General features: G+C 41.4%; 2 protein-coding genes across 2 annotated transcripts in view; both read right to left on the bottom strand.

Moving 5' to 3' along the window:
• LOC126236860 (SH2 domain-containing protein 4B-like) overlaps positions 1–24,992 on the bottom strand; it is a 612,474-nt gene that overhangs the window by 374,048 nt on the left and 213,434 nt on the right. The window lies entirely within an intron of this gene.
• The window catches only part of LOC126235272 (uncharacterized), a 383,181-nt gene that overhangs the window by 265,935 nt on the left and 92,254 nt on the right, over positions 1–24,992 (bottom strand). The window contains exon 2 of the mRNA XM_049944000.1: positions 22,005–22,105. Within this exon, the coding sequence (XP_049799957.1) occupies positions 22,005–22,056 (52 nt within the window). The 5' untranslated portion in view covers positions 22,057–22,105. The remainder of the gene's footprint in view (positions 1–22,004; positions 22,106–24,992) is intronic.

Consider the following 24,992-nt stretch of genomic DNA (forward strand, 5'->3'; position numbering starts at 1 on the left):
CCTGCGTACAAGTATTTAACCAACTAGATATACTGCATCTTCTTCTCTTCGATGGCAGAATTATAACACAGAAATTGGACTGTGCCTTTCACACGTTTCCTATCTTCAAATAACGCCAGAACTTTTCTCACATTGCTTTCAGTACGCTTGTTTTGACTTCGGATTTTTTTCTTTTGTCATCAAGCCATTTAAATCTGCTGTGAACATCTCTTTGCTTTCCTAGCAACAATGTATCATGGATATTGAACCACGGCGGGTTATCCCCCGTCTTCACAGTTTTGCTCGGCACATTACTGTTAAAATACCTTAGAATTTAATTCATTGAAGCTCCACATGATGCGATCCAGAAATTAGTATTCTATGTCGACTTCTCAGGTAATCTAATACTTACTACTTGTCACATTGTTACCATTTAAAACCGATTCCCGCATCTACATTAAGTGAACTTGGAAGTTCGCGTCAGTTCACCACCAAGAGATCGTAGTTGTTATCTTCGCGGGTTTACCTTATTTACGTAATTTTGGGATCGAACTTCTTGCAACAATATCACACGTGACCCCGTCGATGCCACCAGTTCTGATCCTACGAGACCCCCAGGTTGTATCTGGCAAGTTAAAATATGCCACTATTATCACAATGTGATCATATAAGGTACCCACAACACTCTCCGCATTGAAGTGTGTCGCCACAGCTACTGAAGCATCCAGTTGGATACACCTAGGATGCTTACCGTCACTTAAATTATTTGAAATTCGGAATGTAATAACCGTATTAAATATTATCGAATTATTTGCGGAATGTTATACGCCTTGCCACCGTTGTCCAGCTTATCCTTGCAATGTATCATTTCGCTGCTATATAATTCCAGTTTCAGGGTGGTTTCTGTTCGTACAAAAACGTAGATATCATCTTTATTATGAAATGTGACTGATTTTGGGTCTTCGCGTGGACTTCCCTGCGCTTAATTGATACCAAGTAGCATTTTCACATATGCAGGAATTAATGTTCCCTCTGGGACATCTGACAACAGTCCAAAGGAAGACATTATGCCGCAATACAGCCGAGTATTTCGCGAAAACTCTGGTTCTCCCAAATCAAGCTATCTAGACGTCGTACCACTACCATAACGTGCATCCAGCTGGGTCACAGCTGTTACCCTCCACATCTTTATAGGATGAAGGTACAACGAAGACCAACCAACTGAAATTGCAGACCTCAACCATGTGATACTAGGATGTTCACGTTATAACAGACAACGCCCCAAGTTTCTTAAGGCCTTGATCAGAGCAGGAGTTCCTCAACCTACATCTTTGACGGACCTGTTTCGACAGCTGACCTCAACGGACTATGTCAGTATTGCCCAGTTTCTGCAAGAAGCGGATATCCAGTTATAAGTCAGTTGTGATATATGGACTGCGTTGAGTGCGTAAATGTGCAGAATGCACCATGAAGTTTACCTGGATTAATTTAATTTCTAACGTGTATGGCATATATGGTTTACCATATCTGTAGTTACTCACTTGTCTGGCTAAATGATTAATGCCAAAGAACAAAAAATTAAATTTAAAAGAAATGTCCCGACTCTCTAATGTGGTTGATAAACTCTTTCAATGTAAGACAGGTAATTGATCGTCGGGCATAAAAATTTCACACGTGCATGCTACATGTACTCGGCTACCCGAGTAGTCGCTTCCTGTAAGCAGTGCAGGACTCAGCTATAGGGCAAGCCCTAGAGTACGTTCTCTCTCTGGCTGTGCGCGCGCCGAGTGTGTGTGTGTGTGTGAGTGTGTGAGTGTGTGTATGCGTGTCTGTGGACGTAGCGAGGCGCAATCATGAAGTTTTGTCAAGTCGAAAATAATGAAGTTACTTAATTAATTTTCCGGGTTTTTTTTTTTTTTTTTTTTTTTTTTTTTTTTTTTTTTTTTTTACACGTACGTGTGTAGTCCTGGCAACCTTTGAAATTTCTGCGACACAATACCGTTAGCAGACCGCTAGAACAGCCAAAATAAAATGGCTTAGCTCATGGATAATGTAGATTATCGTGTCGAAATTTCGGTGTGTATCAGGGCTACAGACATGCATGTGCTAATAGACTAAAATCATTTACGTAACTTTAACTTTTGCAGGTGACAGTTAGAATTTTTGGCTACCTCTTGTAATATCAATGGAATTTTAACTAATGAATGTCCAAGGACGAGCATGTCATATAATGAAGAGAGTCAGATACACAGGATCAGGAAAGACGATTAGAAATGTAGTGTCTTACTAGTGGGCTACCTAACATATTAGACTATTCCCATCCACACACTAACGTCGGCTTGCGCTTGTCTGGATTTTTTTTTTCAGATAATAATTACTACTAAAGAAATGATCAGGTATATCACTGAATGACAGGAGGATGTTTCTACGTGATTGCGGGGATGCGCTAGTGCTTCTTGACAGTTCACCAGTCAAACGAAACAGAGCAGTTTGTCTTAAAGTGTACGTCAATGAACACTCGCAACAAGACGGTGTGGCGGAGCGAAGACGACCAGAGAGCCAATTAGAACTAAAGCGTGGGGAGTCGAGCACACTGCTCGTTTGCGCCGAAAGTGCAAAAAAATTGGTCATCGGTCGCGGTCGTAAAATCTGATAAAGCCACGGCTGCAGTTTCACCGGCTGTCAGCAGGGCGAAATGCGAGAGGAAAACACGGACTTTCTCCCGGGAGAAGGAGACGCGGGTAACGCGTAACGCGACGGATGCGGATCATAAATACGCCGGCCTGCCTTGCGTCGAGTTCCAGCCGAGCGGTAATTGTTCACTCTCTGTGCTGACCAGACGCTGAGGATTTACGGCACGTGCACCGTGCAAATGACAGACAGGCAGCGCGGACGCCGGTTTCACGTAACTAATGTCCATCACTACACACACGTCTCTCTGTAAACACACGCTTCAGCATTGTCTCATTTCCGTTGTGATAGATCTAAAAGCATTGGTGGAAGGGGGCAACAAATGTAGAATGTATGAGTCTGGCGGTATACCATCTGCCTTTCGGAAAAATATCATCCACATTATTCCGAAGACTGCAACGGCTGACAAGCGCGAGAATTGGCGCACAATCAGCTTAAGGGGCTCCGGAAAGGCTCAAAATCATGAAAAGTTCAATTTTTACTTTTTTGCGTTTTCTGAATCTGCAGACTATTACCTTTTAATAGATATATAATTTATTCAATTCCGAAGACTACAACTATTTTTAAATTTTTTTTGAAATGTGTTCTACATGGGCGTGACCCACTGTGGCGCTGTTAAACTGCTGTCAAATGGTGTTATTATTAACGTCCGTGTTCATCAGGTACATTTTAGTGATGTGAGATAAAGTATGTGTTGTGGCTAACCTGTGATGGTTCAATATATATCGCTGGTGTGATTGTCGATTGTTTCATGTTTATTTACTCTGTCGTTATTTCGAAAATATTCGTAATTAATTCTGTTTCTTGAGTCTCTGTTTTGTTGAAGTATAATAATGAGTAAAAGTAAAGTTATTAGAAATCCTCTGAAGGCTTTTAAGAAAAGGAGAAATGTTGGAAAGCCAAAGGTATGTGTTATTACTGTAAACAATAAAGACGATGAAAATCCCCAACATAGCTTGTGTCCCAAAGAAGAAGACAGTTGGTGTAAATATAACAAAGGATTGCTAACTGGTGAAGTGTACACTCTTAAGCATAGTCTGCCTCATGCAATAATGGAGGTGATAAAACCTATTTTCAGAGACTTAGCAGCACCTGAACTGTTGAAAAAGTGTATTCACGGAAAAACTCAAAACCCCAATGAAAGTGTAAATAGTGTTATATGGTCGAGAATCCCCAAGACTGTATTTGTTGGAATAGAAACACTTCACTTTGGTGTGTATGATGCTGTTGCGACTTTCAATGATGGCAACATTGTAAGGTGCAAGGTATTTAGAAATATAGGAATGAAGATAGGTTCTAACATGGTACGAGCGATGCTTGCTTTAGACAAGGAACGCCTTCGGGCTGCAGACAGGGCTGTAAAGAGTCTAGAAATACAAGCAAGAGTAAACAGGAGGAGGAACAAGAGGAAGCTGGAGGAGGAGTTTGCAGAGGATGAAGATAATCCATCCTATGGACCTGGAATGCACTAAAAAGTTAATCCAATCTTTGTCGCTCGATTCCCAAAACTTTTATTTTCTCATACTAATTACATGTTTTCTAAGGATCTTCCAAACATATTTGTTTCAAACTTTCAGTAAATGTTACACAGTACCTTCTGCATAATTTAACACAGCCTTTTTCCAAAAAACTGTATATTTTTGAATATATAAATAAAAAATTGCAAAAAAAATGTTGTGAATTTTCATTACAATTGAAAAAAAATCATCTTTAATAACTGAACTAAAATTTTGTAAAATCCCTGTGTTAAGTTGTAGCCCATATTCCAATAAATAATCTGTAAAAAGTTCAACTTCCTACCTCAAATACTTTGTGAGGAAAGATGTAATTTATAAGCGTTATTTTAACATTGCAAGTATAGGGCGTTCCGGAGCCCCTAACAGGCCAAGCATCCAGTTGCTGACAAGAATAACATTCAGAAGAAAAGAAAACTGACGAAGTGTTTGGCTGTGGAAAAATTAAAGGCGCCAAAGAGACGGTTCTGACGTTGCTGTTGATAATGGAAGCAAGACTAAAGAAAAATCAAGACACTTTCAGAGGATTTGTAGACTTGGAAAAAGCTTTCGACACTGTCAAATGGTGCAAGATGTTCGAAATTCAGAGAAAGATTTGAGTAAGCTTTAGGGAAAGACGGATAATATACAACATTACGAGAACCCAGCGGGAATAATGAGAGCGGAACACCAACAATGCCCCTACTGTTCGATCTGTACATCGAAGAAGCAATAAAGGAAATAAAAGAAAGCTTCAAGAACAGAATTAAAATTCAAGATGAAAAAATATGAATGATAGGGTTTGCTTATGACGTTGCTATCCTCAGTGAAAGTGAAGACGAATTACAGGATCTGTTGAATGGAATAAACGTTCTAATGAGTATACAATATTGACTGAGAGGAAAGTGAAGAAAGATGAAAATAATGAAAAGTGGCAGAGATGACAACAGTGAGAAACTTAACATCAGGATTGATGGTCACAAAGTAGATGATGTTAAAGGAATTCTGCTACCTAGGCAGTAAAATATAGAATGACTGACGGAGCAAGGAGGACATCAGAAGCAGAGTAGCACTGGCAAAAAGGGAATTCCTGGCCGAGAGAAGTCTACTAATATCAAACATAGCCCTTAATTTGAGGCAGAAATTTCTGAGAATGTACGTATGGAGCACAGCATTGTATGGTAGTGAAGCATGGACTGTGGGAAAACCAGAACAGAAGAGGATCGAAGCATTTGAGATGTGGTGCTACAGACGAATGTTGAAAATTAGGTAGACTGCTAAGGTGAGGAATGAGGACGTTCTGTGCAGAATCAGAGAGGAGAGGAATGTGTGGAAAACACTGACAAGAAGAAGGGACAGGATGGTAGGACATCTGAAGACATCAGCGAATAACTTCCACGATACTAGAGGGAGGTGTAGAGGAAGACAGAGAATCGAATAAATCGAGCAAATAATTTAGGATGTAGTTTGCCAGTGCTGCTCTGAGATGAAGAGGTCGGCACAGGAGAGAAATTCGTGGGCGGTCGCATCAAACCAGTCAGAAGACTGATGACACAGAAAGTCTAGATACTAACATAGATCGTTTTTAAAACAGAAAATAAGTTACTAGAAGTGAAACAGTTCGTTAATAGTCATCCTAGCCAAACTGAAAATATAAATGAAGAATGTTTTACGTACAGTCTTGATTTACAAACAAATCCTTCTATGAATGTAAACTTGCCGTGAACAAACACAGACGCGGCCAACGTAGATACTGAATATATTAGAACGCGCGCTCTGAATTTAGTAGAACATTTCATATAAAGTAAGTCCAGTATTCAGTGCCATGTATTCATCAGCAGCATGTGACTCGAATACATTTACACATACGCAGCACATGTATGCTAACTTTATGGAGGTGACCACAACAATGAGCAGATGATGGCTCCGTACAATCTTTGAAACTCTTATTCGTATGTGAGCTATGAGCATTTCGCAAATTTACAAAAATAACACTAGAGTGCGATCTAGGAATTGTTTTTGGTGTACGATCCGTTGTTTTATTTATTTATTTGAAACAAAAAAGATTAGGATTTATGTCCCCTCGACGACAGTGTCATTAGAGACGAAGCACAAGCTCGGAAATGGGTAAGATGGGGAACGAAACTGGACCTCTCCTCTTCTAAGGAATCTTCCCTGCATTTGTTTTATGTGGTTTAGGGAAACGACGAAAAAGCTAATCTGGCTGACCGGACGGGCCTTTTAACCGCTGTCCAACCGAATACAAGTCCGATGTCTTACCTCTGCACCTTTTTTTAAGTCAACAAGGGTAGAAGTAGGACAGCAGGTTCTGCGTATTCTTGGAATTGTAATTATCATACAAAATAAACACGCAAAGATGGTCCGATTCTACGAATTTGTGGGTCTGAAAAAGACCTTACTTCTTATACGTTCTTTGGCAAGAGGTCTTTTGTGACAGTATTTCCCCTACATAAAAGACGGGTAAATTACAAACCAGAAGTCGGATTCAGTCTTGGCGTACTACAACACGCCAAAATACCTAGGAATAACACTAGATAGAACTCTTACAAGCAGCATTTTTCAAACGTATAAAGTCAAAACGAGGAACAACATTCTTCTAAAATTTGCTGGGGCTGCATGAGGAGCTAATGTTATGTTTTAAGATCCACAGCCTTGGCTCTAACATACTCTACTGCTGAATGACCTAGTAGATAGTGTCGGAAGTTCCATGCGGCTTTTCGCGGATGATGCTGTAGTATACAGAGAAGTTGCAGCATTACAAAATTGCAGCGAAATGCAAGAAGATCTGCAGCGGATAGGCACTTGGTGCAGGGAGCGGAAACCCTTAACATAGACAAATGTAATGTACTGTGAATACATAGAAAGAAGGATCCTTTATTGTATGATTATATGATAGCGGAACAAACACTGGTAGCAATTACTTCTGTAAAATATCTGGGAGTATGCGTACGGAATGATTTGAAGTCGAATGATCATATAAAAATAATTGTTGCTAATGCGGGTGCCAGGTTGAGATTCATTGGGAAAGACCTTAGAAAATGTAGTCCATCAACAAAGGAGGTGGCTTACAAAACACTCGTTCGACCTATACTTGAGTATTGCTCATCATTGTGGGATCCGTACCAGATCGGGTTGACAGAGGAGATCCAAAGAAGAGCGGCGCGTTTCGTCACAGGTTTATTTGGTAAGCGTGATAGCGTTACGGAGATGTTTAGCAAACTCAAGTGGCAGACTCTGCAAGAGAGGCGCTCTGCATCGCGGTGTAGCTTGCTGTCCAGGTTTCGAGTGGGTGCGTTTCCGGATGAGGTATCGAATATATTGTTGCCCCCTTTATTATACCTCCCGAGGAAATCACTAATGTAAAATTAGAGAGATTCGAGCGCGCACGGAGGCTTTCCGGCTGTCGTTCTTCCCGCGAACCATACGCGAGTGGAACAAGAAAGGGAGGTAATGACAGTGGCACGTAAAGTGCCCTCCGCCACACCGTTGGGTGGCTTGCGGAGTATAAATGTAGATGTAGATGTAGATGGACACTCATGTTCGACCTGGATCAATAGTATTCACACTAAGAAGGTAGACGCGCAACTCAATCAGGCAATGCGAATAATAATAGGGTGCATTCGTAGAACAAACACAAAATGGCTTCCTGATCTTAGCAATATACCTCCTCCAGCTCTTACCAGATCAGAAACTCTCCTGAATGTCTGGTACAACATTCAGAAGAATGTTCAAATGTGTGTGAAATCTTATGGGACTTAACTGCTAAGGTCATCATTCCCTAAGCTTACACACTACTTAACTTAAATTATCCTAAGGACAAACACACAGACCCATGTCCGAGGGAGGACTCGAACCTCTGCCGGGACCAGCCGCACAGTCCATTACTGCAGCGCCTTAGTTCAGAAGAATCCTTAGCAACCTAATCATAGAGTTATTGCACAAGAAGGACAGCGACGCTCTAAATCAAAGAAAACGTTGTGACGCGCAGCTAACCACCTTGTTGGATCCTGTTTCAGTGTTAACCATTGAAGGGCAGTGCAGTGGGAACAATTATCAGTAGTCAACAAATGTCTAGTCGAGAAACCTTCCATGCGGATACAAGGAATCTATCTCCCCAGACGTCAATAGAAGATCATGAACCGGATTCGAAACGGACAAGGCAGATGTGGTAATTTAGTATACAAATGAGCTTTGACTAGTTCTGCAAATTGTGACTGTGGTGCCTCTTAACAGTCAATCCATCACATAACTGCTGACTGTCCTCTTGGAGCGTATAAAGGGAGGATAATGGAAATTCACAATGCATAGGGTGCAGCAACCGAATGGCACAGGGAGCAAGATCTGGAGATGTAAGGTTGAACAAGCTTGTGATTATGCACATTTTTTGTTTTTGTCATACGATAAATAAATACATCAGAAATAACTATAACAGGTGCAACTACTCCAGTGAATCCGTAGGCTGTTACAGGCTTGTGGAGTGCTAGCCAAGGAACAGAAATTTCAGTAACAATTAGGTCTGTTGTGTACAATCTAACGTCTTTCTAGTCCTTTCAACACATACTTGTAGTTATCCATACGATATTGAGTACTGTACATCTCTAGATGTGTTTGTACCTCTAAAACAGTCTGAATATGACGTAAATTTGCGTGTAACTAATGCGATATTCGTCGATATGTTATAATGCATGGAGCTAAACGAGTCTGAAGCCACCAGTTGGACTTGTAAAAATTGTTCCCAGCGTGCGCAATACGCCTGCTGACTTCGTTAAGAAGCTTTTTGAAACTGGTCTAACGGACATCAACCCGTCGAACAGTGTTGGTCTCTTACGACGGTGCAAGAGACTCCAGCAGTATTGCGCTCTGAGTCTTTGCAGATAAATGAATTACGAAAATGTGGAAACAGGTTGTAACTGAAGCAATAGCAGACTTATTTGCAAGCCGTTTCTTGCGACGATGCTTAGCTGTGTCCGTTAATCTCATTACATATCCTTATCTAAAGTTTGGCTCGCCTACGATTAAATTATGAAATCAATTCACTGCTTGACATTTCAAAGATCTGACATGACATACCGATTCCTGGTACAGATACTAAGGCTTTATCTCTTCTTGCGATTAAAAAGCCGTCGTTTTATCGATAGATTCGGTTTTGTATACAACATTGTTTCCTATTATAACACTGTCTCTCGTCTCGTAAGAGTCTGGACTACTTCATTAGCATACGTCTCTTCTGACAGAGCATCTAAATAGATATTATTTTCTTCGAAAATATGTTTTATATTGTGTCCTAAATGACTTCAAAGAAACCTTTGAGTTATTTACGCGGTCCAGACACTTTAATGCGACCACCGCCTATGTTCGGCGTCAGCTTGCAATAATCGGCAGGTGGTAGTACTAGTAGTGGAGGGTACATAAATCGTGTCGAAATGGGGGGGGGGGGATGGGGGACGCGATAACAGTACAATCGTTGTTGTAATGCTCAAACGGAGCAATTTATCTGAGATCCAAAACGGCACGTTTATTGGCTTTCGGGTCAACGATGGCAGCATTTTCGAAGTGGTTAAGTTTCTAAAATGTCCGCATCTACATCTAAACTGTTGGCATCTACATCTACGTGATTACTCTGCTATTCACAATAAAGTGCCTGGCAGAGGGTTCAATGAACCACCTTCATGCTGTCTCTCTACCGTTCCAATCTCGAAAGGCACGCGGGAAAAACGAGCACTTAAATTTTTCCGTGCGAGCCCTGATTTCTCTTACTTTATCGTGATGATATACTGAGTATATTGCCTTAGCGTAGCATCCAGCAAACTAGGTTCATCCCAAAAATTGAAAACATGTGTTATGCATTTAAGTTAAGAGCTATAATAGTAACAAACTGTCAACTATAACAACACCGTAATTTGCAAAACATAAAATCTAAATGTGCACTGACAACTGTCAGTACCTCACTTGGTGCTCCGACTGTGAACACGGGTCTGACGACTCTGCCAGTGTGATCGTGTAAGTGGGGGGAACGCTGCTTTTTTCAGTCGTTTCCACCTGCGTTCGGGAAGTCAGTCTTTCCTTTACTCTCTTCCCTTTAGTCAAATTCCTCCTGTTTTCTGGCTCTACGTGTGGACGTACGAACCGTGTCAATTTGTTGTTGATTGCAGATTCGGTCAGAGATTGACGATGTGTGCCTTTACCTGACTGCAACGTTGCCGGTCAGGTCGTAAAACCACTCACATGGCCAGGCCCTCGAAGAAACGACTGAAAAGTACCCTGTGTTAAATGTGGCTTGCAATTTATATAACACCGTGACATTTTCGAGACATTTTCATGCTAGTTTACACTCTGAAGGTAGCTGTTAAACTTGGAAACTGATGGGATGACTGAGTTTAGCTGTTCACCTCAGCTGAACCGTTTAAGATACCATAATTATGTTTTCTTCCAGATGAACAGTGGAAAAGTCCGCTATAAATTATGTGTAGTCTCTTTTCGTATCTTTATTAATTACAAGGAAAAAAATGGTTCAAATGGCTCTGAGAACTATGGGACTTAACATCTGAGGTCATCAGTCCCCTAGAACTTAGAACTACTTAAACCTAACTAACCTAAGGACATCACATACATCCATGCCCGAGGCAGGATTCGAACCTGGGACCGTAGCGATCGCGCAGCTCCAGACTGAAGCTGCCTAGAACCGCTCGGCCACTCCGGCCGGCATTACAAGGAATAACAGACACAACTTCACTTTTTCAAATGGACTTATTATAATTTCTGTCGCCAGTATCGTAGTTGTAAAAGAGATGGTATTCAACGGCGTTTCACTCTTCAAAATCTTTTTACTGGTTTCGAAGAAAATACAGTATTTAAAACTTAACATTTAGCAGTTTTGAACACGAAACCGAGTCCTCGGGTCTGTAGAAATTCGTGTTGTTATGCGGAACTGTCTCAGCAGGCTGATGAGGGCCTCCAGCTTGTCGCAGCTAAGTAAATCTGCTTACAAAAGCGGGAATAGCGGAGAAAAATTGAATTTAGAAAACTGATGCTAATCACACTAGGCTACAAGTAGCTGGATCGACACACCAACTGGAAGGCAAAGGACGTGGCATCTAAGGACGACTGACCAGTTATCTAACGCAACATTTCTGCTCTTGTTTCTGCCACAGCCTTGCAAGAAAAATTCGCGTCACAAATACTACGCATTTGCAAACAGGGAATTGAGATACATAGATTGTTAAATAATAACTTCACATCATGAGTTTACTGTCAAGATACAATCCTACATTGTAAAATTATGTTAGCAACAACTTCTTTAAAATTCAATATACGTCATTATGTGTTAGCAATACCTACGATCTACTGCGATGCAATACGCGTTTGCAGTCGCTGATGTAAGGACTTATGGTCAGACTAAAGAGATTCTTCCGACATTTTTTCACGATGTGATACTTTAAATGATATTCAATCGCAGGAACTTGGGAATATTCATCTTTCAGTTTACCCCAGACGAAAAAGCGCCGTGGCGCCAAATCAGACGAACATGCTGGCCGACTGATAACGCCTTCGTGTCTTATCCACCGACCGGGAAAGAGCTGGGTCAGTGCTTTCCTAGCCACAACCGAATTGTGACTCGGGCATCCATCATACTTATTACACGAACAACTACTTACTTTAAGTTGCAGTTGCTCTAAGACAGCTGGTAGCACTTCGGTAAGAAATTGTGCACATATTTTACTGTAAAGATTTCTGCACTGAAGTAATGACCGTCCAAGTGTCTCCAACAATCCTACACCAAACGTTCACAAGCTACTGCATCTGAGGCTCAACATTCTTCGGCCAGTCGGGGTTGTCGGTGGACAAGTGGTGCATATTTCTTACATTCAGCTTTCTATGATTGGTAAAGGCAGCTATAACGGTAAAGAGGAATCTACGTGAGGCGTTCAACAACTAATGCAGCGCTCTTTTCTGAAAGCAGGTTGATTTTATTCAGGACTTCGATACACCATATTATTCTCCATCTTTTGGCTACAAAACCCTGTGTTTCAGCATAATCTTCATTCAGTGGGAGGCCTTATGCCACCTTACTGAGAGGATCTCTGTGCCCGCATGGTACCAATCTACTGGTCGACGTCGTAGCCGAAGTCTTGCTGTATCAACAGCTTCCGCACCATTCACGTACTGCTTCGTCGGAGTGCATCCATCATTGGGCCAAATACGTAGAAGTTGGAACGTGCGAGAGCCGGGCTGTAGGGTGGATGAGGAAGAACAATTCAATGAAGTTTTGTGTGCCCCTCTCGGATACACATACTTGTGTGAGGACTTGCGTTGTCGTGGAGAAGGAAGAGATCATTTGCATGTCTGTCGCGACGAACGCGCTGAAGTCGCTTCTGCAATTTTCTGAAGGTAGCACAATACATTTCAGAGTTGATGGTTGCACCATGAGGGAGGACATCAAATGGAATAACTCGTTCAGAGTCCCAGAAGACCGTCACCATGACTATATGGGCTGAGAGTGCGGCTTGGGACTTTTTCTTCGGAGGAGAGGTGGTGTGGCGCCACTCCAGGGACTGCCGTTTTGTTTCCGGTTCGAAGTGATGAACCCGTGTTTCATCGCCTGCGACGGTGTTCGGCAAAAAATTGTCATGACCAGCCACCTTACGCGCAAGCAGTTCCGCACAGATTATCCTTCGTTGCTCTTTATGGTCTTCTCTTAGTACTCCAGCTAATGGACATATGTGTCAGCACTGTCAACAGAGACGTCCACTTGTGCAGCGAGGCGTCTGATTATGATCCGTCTATCTCCTCAGATGAGAGTGTCCGCACATTTCAGGAGTCACAGCTGTGTGCGGCCGGCCGGCACGCTGGAGATCGGAAAGGTCTGCGCGAACATGTTGCGATGATGACAGGCGCCTCGCCCAGCGATTCACCGTGCTTTTGTTTACTGCCAGGTCTCCGCAGACATTCTACAAGCGCCTATGAATATCTGCGATGTCCTGGTTTTCCTCCAAAAGAAACTCAATGACAGCTCTCTGAAGGCTACGCATTTCTGAAGGCTACGTATGGCGCCGTCGCTTCATGAAACTATAGAAGCTGATACAGGGATATTCCACGATATCCCACAACAAAATCCGCATTTTTCAACCGAAATGTCCGAGAAAAAAATGTTACATTACTTATTGAAAACCCATCGTATAAAGCAAGATCCTATTGTCCTGGTGTCGCATCAGAACTAAGTGACAGAAGTCCATGCGTCTTTTGCAATTCTGCTGGTTTAACTGCTCGTGTAGTTGTATGTGTGCAAAACGCGAACAACGCTGCCCTGACATTTTCCAGAGGCGCTCGCAATTTCTTTCGAACTAAGATACGGATTATGAACAACAGCTGTCGGATCACCTACTTTTTTCGCTCCAGTCGTTGCAAGTTTGCTGCGTCCCCTTTGCATAGTATTCCAGTGCCCTTCCAGTAACAATTTGATTGTCATTCTTGTTGGCCTCTGTCTATCGTGACTCTTTTGTGCTTACAACTCAGCTGTTCTATTCGTGTTCTTTCTGTATTCCACGTAAAGTAGCGTAGTATATAATTTCTCTTGCTTTGTGAAAGACATTTATTTTTCACTAACGAGAACTTGACACACGTGAACGACACAGGCCCATTTTCTCTGTGCCTCTTCTACACCGGTATCTCTGCGACGCGACACCGTGTTTCCACTTTATCCGACGCGACATATTTCATCACTTGAGCACGAAATCACTAACTGCGGCACCAGACAGCAATCACTTTCATGTCGAAAACATGTAAGCCTCGACCTAATTATTGTAATTACTCCGGAACTAGTAAACGTATTTTGAAAAGTGGAACATCGTTATACTGGAGTTCCAGTACAGCACTCGTGGCTGTCGCATCGCGGTCGCGAAGTGGGGCCGAGGCAGTTGCAGATAAGTTTTACAGTCTGACGATAATTTATGGATTTGTAGTTTTAGCTTGACGATGTCCACTATGGACAAACGGTAGTTACTGTTATTCTGAAGAAGGTTGGGTTATCCCTACTGAAACCTAGGTAAATTCTAGGTAAACGGTGCAGCTGAGGCTGTTGATTATTAAAATTAAAATTAATATTTATACAGTTGCTGACAGGGTCGCGAAATGTTGAAGATCGTTAAATTCGCCTCTTTTAGAACTAAAATACTAGCAGCAGATATTACTGTGGTTTCATTTAAAAAAAGCAAAGCTGACACCGATAGCCCTGTAATTAATATAGCTATGAAAAGGTACTATCCTTCGTTTAGTGAAGAACTAATAATTCATCTCTGTAAAAATAGAATTACAGTATCTTAAACTATTCTGGAAATACATTATAAGATAAAAAAAAAGGAATCACTACGAAGAAATTATCCGAATGAGACGTAAATCTGTAGATGTGATGTGCCTGTATTGACAAACGATCATTTATTCAGGAGAAAGACTTTCACAAATTGAGTAAGTCAATAAACTATTCGTTCACCTCTGATCCTAGAGTTGTTGGATGTCCTCCTGAGAGATATCGTCAAAATCCCGAACTCGTTGGAGGGCCATAGTACTAAAAAACTTAACTCCTCCCGAACAGACCATGAAGACCCAAAGATACCGACCGGCCGCCGTGTCATCCTCAGTCCACAGGCGTCACTGGAAGCGGATTTGGAGGGGCATGTGGTCAGCACACCGCTCTCCCGGCGGTATGTCAGTTTCCGAGACTGGACCCATAATATGCTAAACGTTTTCAATTGGTGAGAGATCCGGCGACCAATGGAGGGTATGGCAAGCAGCACAACAAGCAATAGAAACTCTCACCGTGTGCGGTCGAGCATTATCTTGCTGAAATGTAAGCCCTGGATGGCTTGCCCTTAATGGCAACAAAACGGAGCGTAGAAGATCATTCATGTACCGCTGTGCTGTACCGGTGTCGCCGATGACAACAGAAGAGGTCTGCGATGAAAAGAAATGGTAACACAGACCATCGCTCCAGTCAGGTTGGTATCCTATCGCTGTCCAGGCGTCTCCAGACCCGTCTTCGCTGGTCATCGGAGCTCATATCGAAGCAGGACTCATAACTGAACACATTTCTACTACAATCAATGAGATTCCAGGCCGAATGTGCCCGGCACCACTGCAAACGGACTCGCTGGTGTACATAGTCGGCACAAGGGGACGCCGTGATCTCAGCGCCCTTTCTGCGAGCCGCCTGCAAGTGGTCTTTCTGGTCACTGAAGCACCAGGTGCATGTCGGATCGATGATAGTGATGAATCCGGTGCTCTGAGTGCCTCTCTGACTGTTGGTCGATCCTCTCGTTCTGTCGTCTCTCTAAGTCGACCGCTTCCTTCTTGACGCTGTGTTCGGCCGCCGTTCACCCATTCCTGCCAACATCGTCGAATAATGGCATCGCTCCTGTTCAAATATCGAGCAAATCACCGATTACTCCAACGAACTTCTTTGAGCCCAAGTACACGTCCTCTCTCGAAAGCTGACATCTGCGTACATTTATGCACATGTCTGCGCGACGTAGTTATGTCCAATGGAGTGCACGGAATAGAATTAGCAAAGACTTTATGATCTGGTATCGATATGTCGCCTGTTTACTATCCTTGCCAGTTGCGCCGTGAAATAAAATTGCGCTGCAGCGCAACAAATTCTTCCAACGGCCGCCAATGTACACAATTTTGCATTTTTCGTTGATATCCGTATGAATATCAATTTGTGACCAATTTGCATAACTCCTTCGTGGTGTTTTTTTCCCTCTTAATTTGTATGTGAGGTGAGCAGGTTAGCTGAACCACCTTGTACGTAAAAATATGAACGATTCTCCTGAAACGCTTTTTTTTATTATTATTGGGGATTGTAATGCACCCCACGGCATCCTAACCCCCACCCACCCACCCACCCTTGGTTGGATTCGCGCCTGTTTTCTGGATTGTTTCGAGAGGTCCCTTCCCATGGCGAGTGCGAGCGGCGCATCTCACCCCTATGAATTTTTTCGTATGGGTAGTGTGGCCAACATGAAACGGAGTGTAGACCCCAGCATGAAATAAAGAGAAACTGATGGATATGGCCTGCCTGACTGTTTCACTGTAAAATATAACAAACTTAGCTTTCATCATCCTTTCACAAGAGATAAGTAGGAAGGAGGAATATATTGGTTGAACCTTCTAGAAACGTAGGTTCTTGGAATTTTAGATGTAAACCATATCCTGATTCTCTTGTAGCTTCTGCCCCGGAAGGTGGACGAGTATCTCTGTGACGTATTCGCGCTTACTAAACGAACCTGAGACGAAACGTGCTGCTACTCTATGGATGTTCTCTATGTGCTCTGTCATTCCCATTTGTTACTGTCAGAAAGTTATTTATAATCCGTCTTGATTGCAAAATGTTTATTCATACGACCGATTTAGTTTCACCTAGAACCATCTTGAGATCTGATATTTCAGTTACAGGAGTAACCCGTCCGAATCCAGCAACTTTCACATGCTGCGTCACATCAGATCTGAAGATGGTTCTAGATGAGCCGAAATCGATCATATGAATAAACATTTAGCCATCAAGACGGATTATAAATAACATTGTAAAATCACTGATTGCGGCTATCCTATCAGACATTATGTCTGTTTTTGCAAAGAAACATTCAAGGTTTTGTCGAACGAGGGTTTTGTAGGCTACGTCCTTCGTCGCCTTACTTCACGTAATGTCAACAAATTGTAGTACCTTCTTCAGATGAGTTCTCTAACAGCCTCTACCAATTCCCTAACACCAATGCGGGTGTAGGCCTGACTTTGATTTCGTTATTTCCATTTCCCTCCGCTGCGCTCGCACTGGAGTCGCGCCAGTAAGAGTCATGGAGGTGGGGGAGGAAGACAGGATGAGCTGAGGTGAGGTGAGGTGAGGTGTGCTGGGAGCGCGCCGGTTCCCACCGCCCAAATAATGGGCGTGCTCCGCTCATTAGCCGCCGTCACGGCGGGCTGGCCGCCACACTCGCTGTATAACCTCAGCCTCAGAACCAGGGGGGCACCGTGCCCTATGAGCGAATTCTGTAGCATACAGCAATGAATAATGTCATGTCTAACCAAAAGAATGCACAAAGTTGTATTTAGTAATTTAACCAATATAGTCCAGGGACATAATTCTGACTGGGGAAAAATCACGTGTGCTGCTCCCCAAGGTTCATTCTTAGGTCCACTACTGTTCCTCATATTTGTAGACGATCTTCTGTCTAATATACAACAAGCAGAAATAGTTCTTTTTGCCCGATGACACTAGTGCTGTAATCAGTCCAAGCATATAGGCGTGTAATGGTACTTGAATTACGTAACCATTGCGGCACCTCACCTCAACCTCTCGATACCAGCAATATTCTACTGTGTTTCTGTAAAGTAGTTAACATATTTCTGAGACAACATTCAGATTTGATTTCATTAATGTAGAGGTGATACATCGATATGTTTATATTGCAATGATATTATTCTTATGTGTATTCTTTCTTTTGTCACGATGATCTTTGACGTACTTGTAACTCTGATTTTTGGGCGCGTAAACGGTTATTAGAGAGTCAAGTCTTGGTCGTCATGTTGAAAAGACGCAAATTGTAGTCAGTTTATGAAATGTGAACTTTAACAGTGAGGAAGATATTTTCAAGTATGTTTTATATTGTGAAGTGATATTGCAACACAAGTAATAAAAAAGAAGTGTAACTTAAATTCGGAGTGCTGATTATTTTTTTTTACATCACCATTGTGCTAACTTGCAAAAGTTTAATCTTCAAGAATGGATTATGAAACACACCTATAAAATTTTTGAATATCGCAGAATAACACCTAGGCCTCTTTGCATCCGAGCTTGGAATCATCACCACCTAGATTTTCGACGATTGAGCCATGAGTTTACAACGAGACCAGCGTGGGAAACACGAAAAGATGAGTGCCTAGTTTATCCATTATTTCAAGAAATGACTATATTAACTGTGCTCTAATGACACCTGTCACACAATATAACTTTGTTGTTGCCAGAAAATGCAATATTTAGCAGCGTGAGCAACACTACAATCATTAATTAATTTTTTACCTTTGTTGTGGTAGGGTTGTTAGAGGCGGAAGCGGAAGAAGTAAAGTTTTTGGAAGTACCATTGACTGGTTTTTAGCAAATGGTCTCACACTCAATTTTAAAAAGACGCTTCATATTGAGTTCTGCACTTCTAGGGGTACTACACCGGTAATAAGTGTAACACATGGTGAGGAAATAACAAATGGAGTGGCAACTTCAAAATTCTGAAGTGTCTATATTCAGAATCTAAATTGGAAAAAGCACATTTCGGAACTACTCAAACAACTTAGTGCAGCCACATTTGCACTAAGAATCACTGCAAATCTTGGGGAGAGGCAAATCAGTAAGCTGACGTATTTGCATATTTTCATTCAATAATGTCATATGGAGTAATGTTCTGAGGTATCTCATCTTCGGGAAAGCAAGTCTTCATTGCTCAAAAAAGTGCTTTAAGGATAAAATATGCTACTCACACACGATTATCTTGTACACATCTGTTTAAGGAGTTTGTGTGGCTAGTCCAGGTGGAGGTTCGAGTTCTCCCTCGGGCATGGGTGTGTGTGTTTGTCCTTAGGATAATTTAGGTTAAGTAGTGTGTAAGCTTAGGGACTGATGACCTTAGCAGTTAAGTCCCAAAAGATTTCACACACATTTGAACATTCTTCTGAATGTTGTTCCAGACATTCAGGAGAGTTTCTGATCTGGTAAGAGCGTCCGATCCCAACAAATATGCCATTGCCAACCACACACACCACAGTTAGATACGGGGAACTGACCATGTCTTTCGCTAACACAGCTTACACATTCTGGCTCACTTCAAACTGTCTAATTGCAGTCGTCACTGTCTTCCTCTCCATGCATTAGGGAGAAGAGGAAACGATTTAAAACTTCGAACGTTGTCAATAGTTGCCACGATTCTGACCAAATTATTAACTTCTCCTAAAACGACAGCACTACAATCCAATTTCGAATTTCTGTCCCTCAATATTTTAGGAATCAGTTTAATGTGGTCTCTTTCTCTCGGAAGACTTCAATTAAAGGTTTAACTGCAATTGAAAGTTAATGAAACTCAAAATAAAATTGACAGCTCAAAAGTGCATTCACCTGTGGATTGGTCATAGGAAAGGGTTCAGAATCTGTAATTAGATACATTCATTACTAATTATAGGACGCGTCTCTGTATTTCTTTGGTGCCTTGGGTGTGCATACACTTACCTGTTCCAACTCAGGGTAAGCCTGGGGAGGGTCGTTGTGTTACGATGTGCTCCTGTCTTATTGTGTCGTCAAGGTACCAAACGAACACAGCTCGTTGCTATTTCATACGAGACAGCAATCCGTGCATATGCACTTTGTGTAATGTGTTTGCATAAACATTCTAATCTCCAGGTGTATTCTCCTCATCTGTGTTATGCTCTTTAAATTCCATAGTTGATATTATTTCAAGATTCTGTAGATATAAGTATTGTACCTATGTACATAACGCAAAATAACTTTAAATCATTGTTCAAACGATTTATATTTGTGAGTAGGCTGTTTAGGTTTTTATGTTGGTAACGCCACGTAGCGCTCTGTATGAAAATCATTGACTGTGCTGTGTGCAGTCTGTGGCTGGTTGGACTCATTGTTGGAATATTCGCTTGTGTAGTGTTGGGCAGTTGGATGTGAACAGCGCGTAGCGTTGTGCAGTTGGAGGTGAGACGCCAGCAATGGTGGATGGGGGAGAGAGAGATGCCAGAGTTTTGAGCGGACGATCTGGACGTATGTCGGACAGAAAAAGGAAATTTGTTTAATTGGATGTCACAATATTATATATATATTGAACGCTATTAAGGTAAATACATTGTTTGTTCTCTATCAAAATCTTTCATTTGCTAACTATGCCTATCAGTAGTTAGTGCCTTCAGTAGTTAGAATCTTTTATTTAGCTGGCAGTATTGGCGCTCGCTGTATTGCAGTAGTTCGACTAACGAAGATTTTTGTGAGGCAAGTGATTCATGAAAGGTATAGGTTATTGTTAGTCAGGTCCATTCTTTTGTAGGGATTATTGAAAGTCAGACTGCGTTGCGCTAAAAATATTGTGTGTCAGTTTAGTAATGATCAGAATAAGGAAAGAGAAAACTGTTTGAGTACGTTCAGTTTTACTCAGCTGTCTTTGTATCAAATAACGTAGAAGTTTACCAGTACAGTAATTCATAATTCTTGCTAAGAGGACGTTTCATATTGTGATTTCGCTGTATACATGATTCATAACTGTACCAGCCTGATTTGGTTCAATAATCCCTAGAATAATAAAAAAAAATTAGGGAACTCCCCTGTCACTATTCGTAAAACGTGCTACAGCTTTTTAAAGAAACAATAGTATCGTTCTTCGGTGCTGGTCGTACGACGTTCGAAGACAGTCGGAAGTGCCATGCGGCTTTTCGCGGATGATGCTGTAGTATACAGAGAAGTTGCAGCATTACAAAATTGTAGCGAAATGCTGGAAGATCTGCAGCGGATAGGCACTTGGTGCAGGGAGTGGCAACTGACCCTTAACATAGACAAATGTAATGTATTGCGATTACATAGAAAGAAGGACCCTTTATTGTATGATTATATGATAGCGGAACAAACACTGGTAACAGTTACTTCTGTAAAATATCTGGGAGTATGCGTGCGGAACGATTTGAAGTGGAATGATCATATAAAATTAATTGTTGGTAAGGCGGGTACCAGGTTGAGATTCATTGGGAGAGTCCATAGAAAATGTAGTCCATCAACAAAGGAGGTGGCTTACAAAACACTCGTTCGACCTGTACCTGAGTATTGCTCATCATTGTGGGATCCGTACCAGATCGGGTTGACGGAGGAGATAGAGAAGATCCAAAGAAGAGCGGCGCGTTTCGTCACAGGGTTATTTGGTAAGCGTGATAGCGTTACGGAGATGTTTAGCAAATTCAAGTGGCAGACTCTGCAAGAGAGGCGCTCTGCATCGCGGTGTAGCTTGCTGTCCAGGTTCCGAGAGGGTGTGTTTCTGGATGAGGTATCGAACATATTGCTTCCCCCTACTTATACCTCCCGAGGAGATCACGAATGTAAAATTAGAGAGATTCGAGCGCACACGGAGGCTTTCCGACAGTCGTTCTTCCCGCGAACCATACGCGACTGGAACAGAAAAGGGAGGTAATGACAGTGGCACGTAAAGTGCCCTCCGCCACACACCGTTGGGGGGCTTGCGGAGTATAAATGTAGATGTAGATGTAGAAATCTATGACAATAACTCTCTCCTTCCTTAAACGATGTCACCTCCAATCTTTTAAGTGCTCTGGCTAACGGAGATTTCTTCCGAAGCGGAGATCCCATATGTTTCATTTTCCTGCCTGTCTTTCGCACTAAAGACCGAAAATAAAATCACCAGGTTTCATTACGAACGATGACCCCATTGGAAGCGTTGTCAACAATCCTCACAGAAACGTATATAATATGATAAAAGCTCCACACATTTTGTACCATCTCCTATATCAAGGTCTTTGGAAACTAATGGGGACATTCATTTTTGCATACCAATTCTTCTCTCAGAGTTAACGTAGAATATTTCTTCATGCCTATAACATCGATAATCTGTGTCATTTAGAAATTTTTCATCAGCGATTGACGGATTTCGTTCGCTTGTGACATTTGACAATTTTACACGTGGCTTGTATTACACGTGTAAACTACTTTGCCGAAACATCTGAAGCCACAGAAATACATCACGTGGATTCATTGTATTAGAAAATGGCAAAGCTTACTGTCAATTGATGTTTCTGAGTCGGACCCGGTCCCGTAGAGGTTTGAAATCATTGCGCGCTGGTGTAGTAGTGTCTCAGCTTGGTCATCGATGGTGGCTTACCTGAAACAATTGGAAACAAAAATTAGTTCTACCGTATATTAGATCAATATGTTTCTAGCTCTAAAAATTCATTTCTCTGGTATCACATATTACTCGCTTCAGTAAATTGTGCATTAATCTGCGTTGGAATTTTTTAAATCTGCACATTTGCATTTAGGAGTAAACCGTAGTGAGAAACGTGTAAGAACGATTTCACCATTATGGCTCTGTGTTCTAAAACAGGAGATTACCTCAGGCCGATTGAATCAACACTGCAGTTTTAAAAAGAGGAACATTCATGTCGATAGCATCTGAAACTAAGTACCAGCTGAGATTTAAAGAACTAATTTTTTTGTCGCTCGGTCGAAGGACCGACGCCATAACACGCCTCAATTGACGCAGGGCATCATGACTCAGAATGGCAGTACGATAACTGGGCCACCTTTCTCTCCATTTTGTTTCAGCCGTTCTCTGTACACAAATGGTGGCCAGTTGCATTGGGAAGTGTCAAACCTTCACATGTGCTTTCGTACAAAAATGCTACTCAGATGTAGTAAGGAAATGACAATAAACTAATCTAGCAAAATAAAAACCAAACCGTCTTCATTCACAAATTATAATTTTTACTTCAATGCACGATGCTTTCCGAGTCCAGGGGGCTCATCTTCAGGAGCTTGATCAGTCTGCATCATTTTTGGAATTAGGAATCCTACTGGTCACGTTAAGAGTACATAAGTAAATACAAAATGGCACTTTGTGAGTCAAAGCATCAGATTCGACCACTTTGACAAATCCTCAGTAGCTTATCATATGAACCTTAATAGACTAAGTGACTTCCACAATAGCCTAATTGTTCCCAAAGTAATGGTAGGAAACTTGATTTGGTAGAGCAATTAGAAATAATGATGCAAAAAGAAAATTTTTCCGGAAACACGTTAAATGAGTAAACAGAGTTTATCAAGCCACTGTTTTTCAGCAATTTCAAAGGTTTATTTTTTCATTAAGAAATAAATATTTAATATTGAAAGAATTTCGTACATGATGTCACATCTGGTATCCACATAAATTACTGTTTCACAAGTGATATCTATGTATAAATAATAATAAAACATCTTTGTATTATCTTAGAAATAAGACTACCGTATATGTAGAAATTTATCAGCTTTATATTTGTATATTTATTGACTTGTTTGAATTATGTTTACAAATGTGGTGCAGGACGAGAAGTGTATATATGTTTATAAATGTGGCTACTTATGAGATACTTAAGAAAGTTCTGTAAAAATTGTAATCATAATATTCCACTTTGTAGTGTGCCTATGTGCTCTTAACAGAACCAGGAGTAACCTAAATTCGAAAAATGATATAGACAGATCAAGCAGCTGAAGGCGAGCTGTCAGGCCTCCAAATAAATTGTGTATTGAAATAAAAATGACGATTTGTGACTAAGGCGATTTCTTTTTTATTTTACCAAAGTAATACCGCCACGGAAGCTATAACGCCAAAGAATAACAGTAATGTAATCCAGACATAGTGCTGTTGAAAATAGCCCTAAATCCGAAAAAGATTTATTACGAAAAATCTAAGTATTAAACACTGATGAAGGCGTTCATCTTAAAGGACTGCTGCCTACAAGGTGTGAACCTTACCAGCACACAATATTTTTAGTTTGTTTCTCTTTATGTTTTGTTAGTTGTCGCTTTAGTCCCGTACATTGACGTGAGTAAACGTAATTCCCACTGGAGCGCCGAGAGAATTCATTATCAACTGACTAGTGTTCTTGTTCAAACATTCTAGTACCCTATCGATGACGGCACAGTGATAAAAGTCTTGGCGATGTGAACTACGCAGGAGAACGCGACTTGCACTTTCACGATTAGGTAAGGCTTAAACTAAATTCCTTTAATTGATTGGCGCATTATACTATCGTTCAAGCGCATGAAGTCATACTTGTAGCGCCAATTGAAGGAGAACGTGGATTTCGCAATTTCGGAACAGATAGAAGACTAGAGTCAAGACCTCACAGCAGATAGAATTCGTCTTTTTTAACGGGACGAAATCGAAAGACATAAATGTAATTTAAATGGGTTAGTTACTGTTTTAAGCATACATAAATGACGTAGCGGAAGCTTCGTGAAGCTGTTCGGAGATGATTGTGTTGTCTACAGGAAGGCTGTGATGTCAGATGACAGTAGCAAGATGCAAGAAGGCATAGAGAGGACCGACTGTAGGCGCTGGGTCTGGCAGTTGATCTTGGATGTAAATAAATGTAGTACACTGGACATAAATTAAATAGACCGAGATACGCATTAGTGTACGATTGCGCTATTGGAGAAACAATGGGAGTACCAATATGTGCTGATGTGAAGTGGAGGGCCCACAAAAACACTGCTTGTTGGAAAAGCAGATGCCAGGCAGACATTTTCTGGGAGAATCCTCAGGAAGGCACAAAAGAAGTGGCCTATGAAACACTCGGTACATTCCATAAACAGTCGGTGCACACGTTATGTCCTTCCCTGTTGCGCTCTGTCTGGGTGAATCTTTATAAATTGACTACCAAAAATTCTCAAAAATGATAACCAAACAAACTAATTCCTAACTTAAACACATCTTCTGTGCAAAACTGTGACTACACTGAATTACACAAAGACTTAATGTGATTTTCTCAACACTATCTAAAAATCGAAGCTCACTGTTTCTATAAAAATGCAATGCTACAGCGAATGTAACCTGACTTGTGATACACACGTACAACTGAAATTGCAAAGAAATTCCTGGCCCTAAACTGTGTTTTCACTTACCTTGTGTCGTGACAGAGATTTTGAGTAGTAAGAAATGACTTCAGCCAAAATACAAATGAAACTCTGTATGGAGAAGTAATGCTTTAAAAAGCAGCTGAATGTTCTCA

The sequence above is a fragment of the Schistocerca nitens genome, chromosome 2 (assembly GCF_023898315.1).
Source record: "Schistocerca nitens isolate TAMUIC-IGC-003100 chromosome 2, iqSchNite1.1, whole genome shotgun sequence".
NCBI lineage: Eukaryota > Metazoa > Arthropoda > Insecta > Orthoptera > Acrididae > Schistocerca > Schistocerca nitens.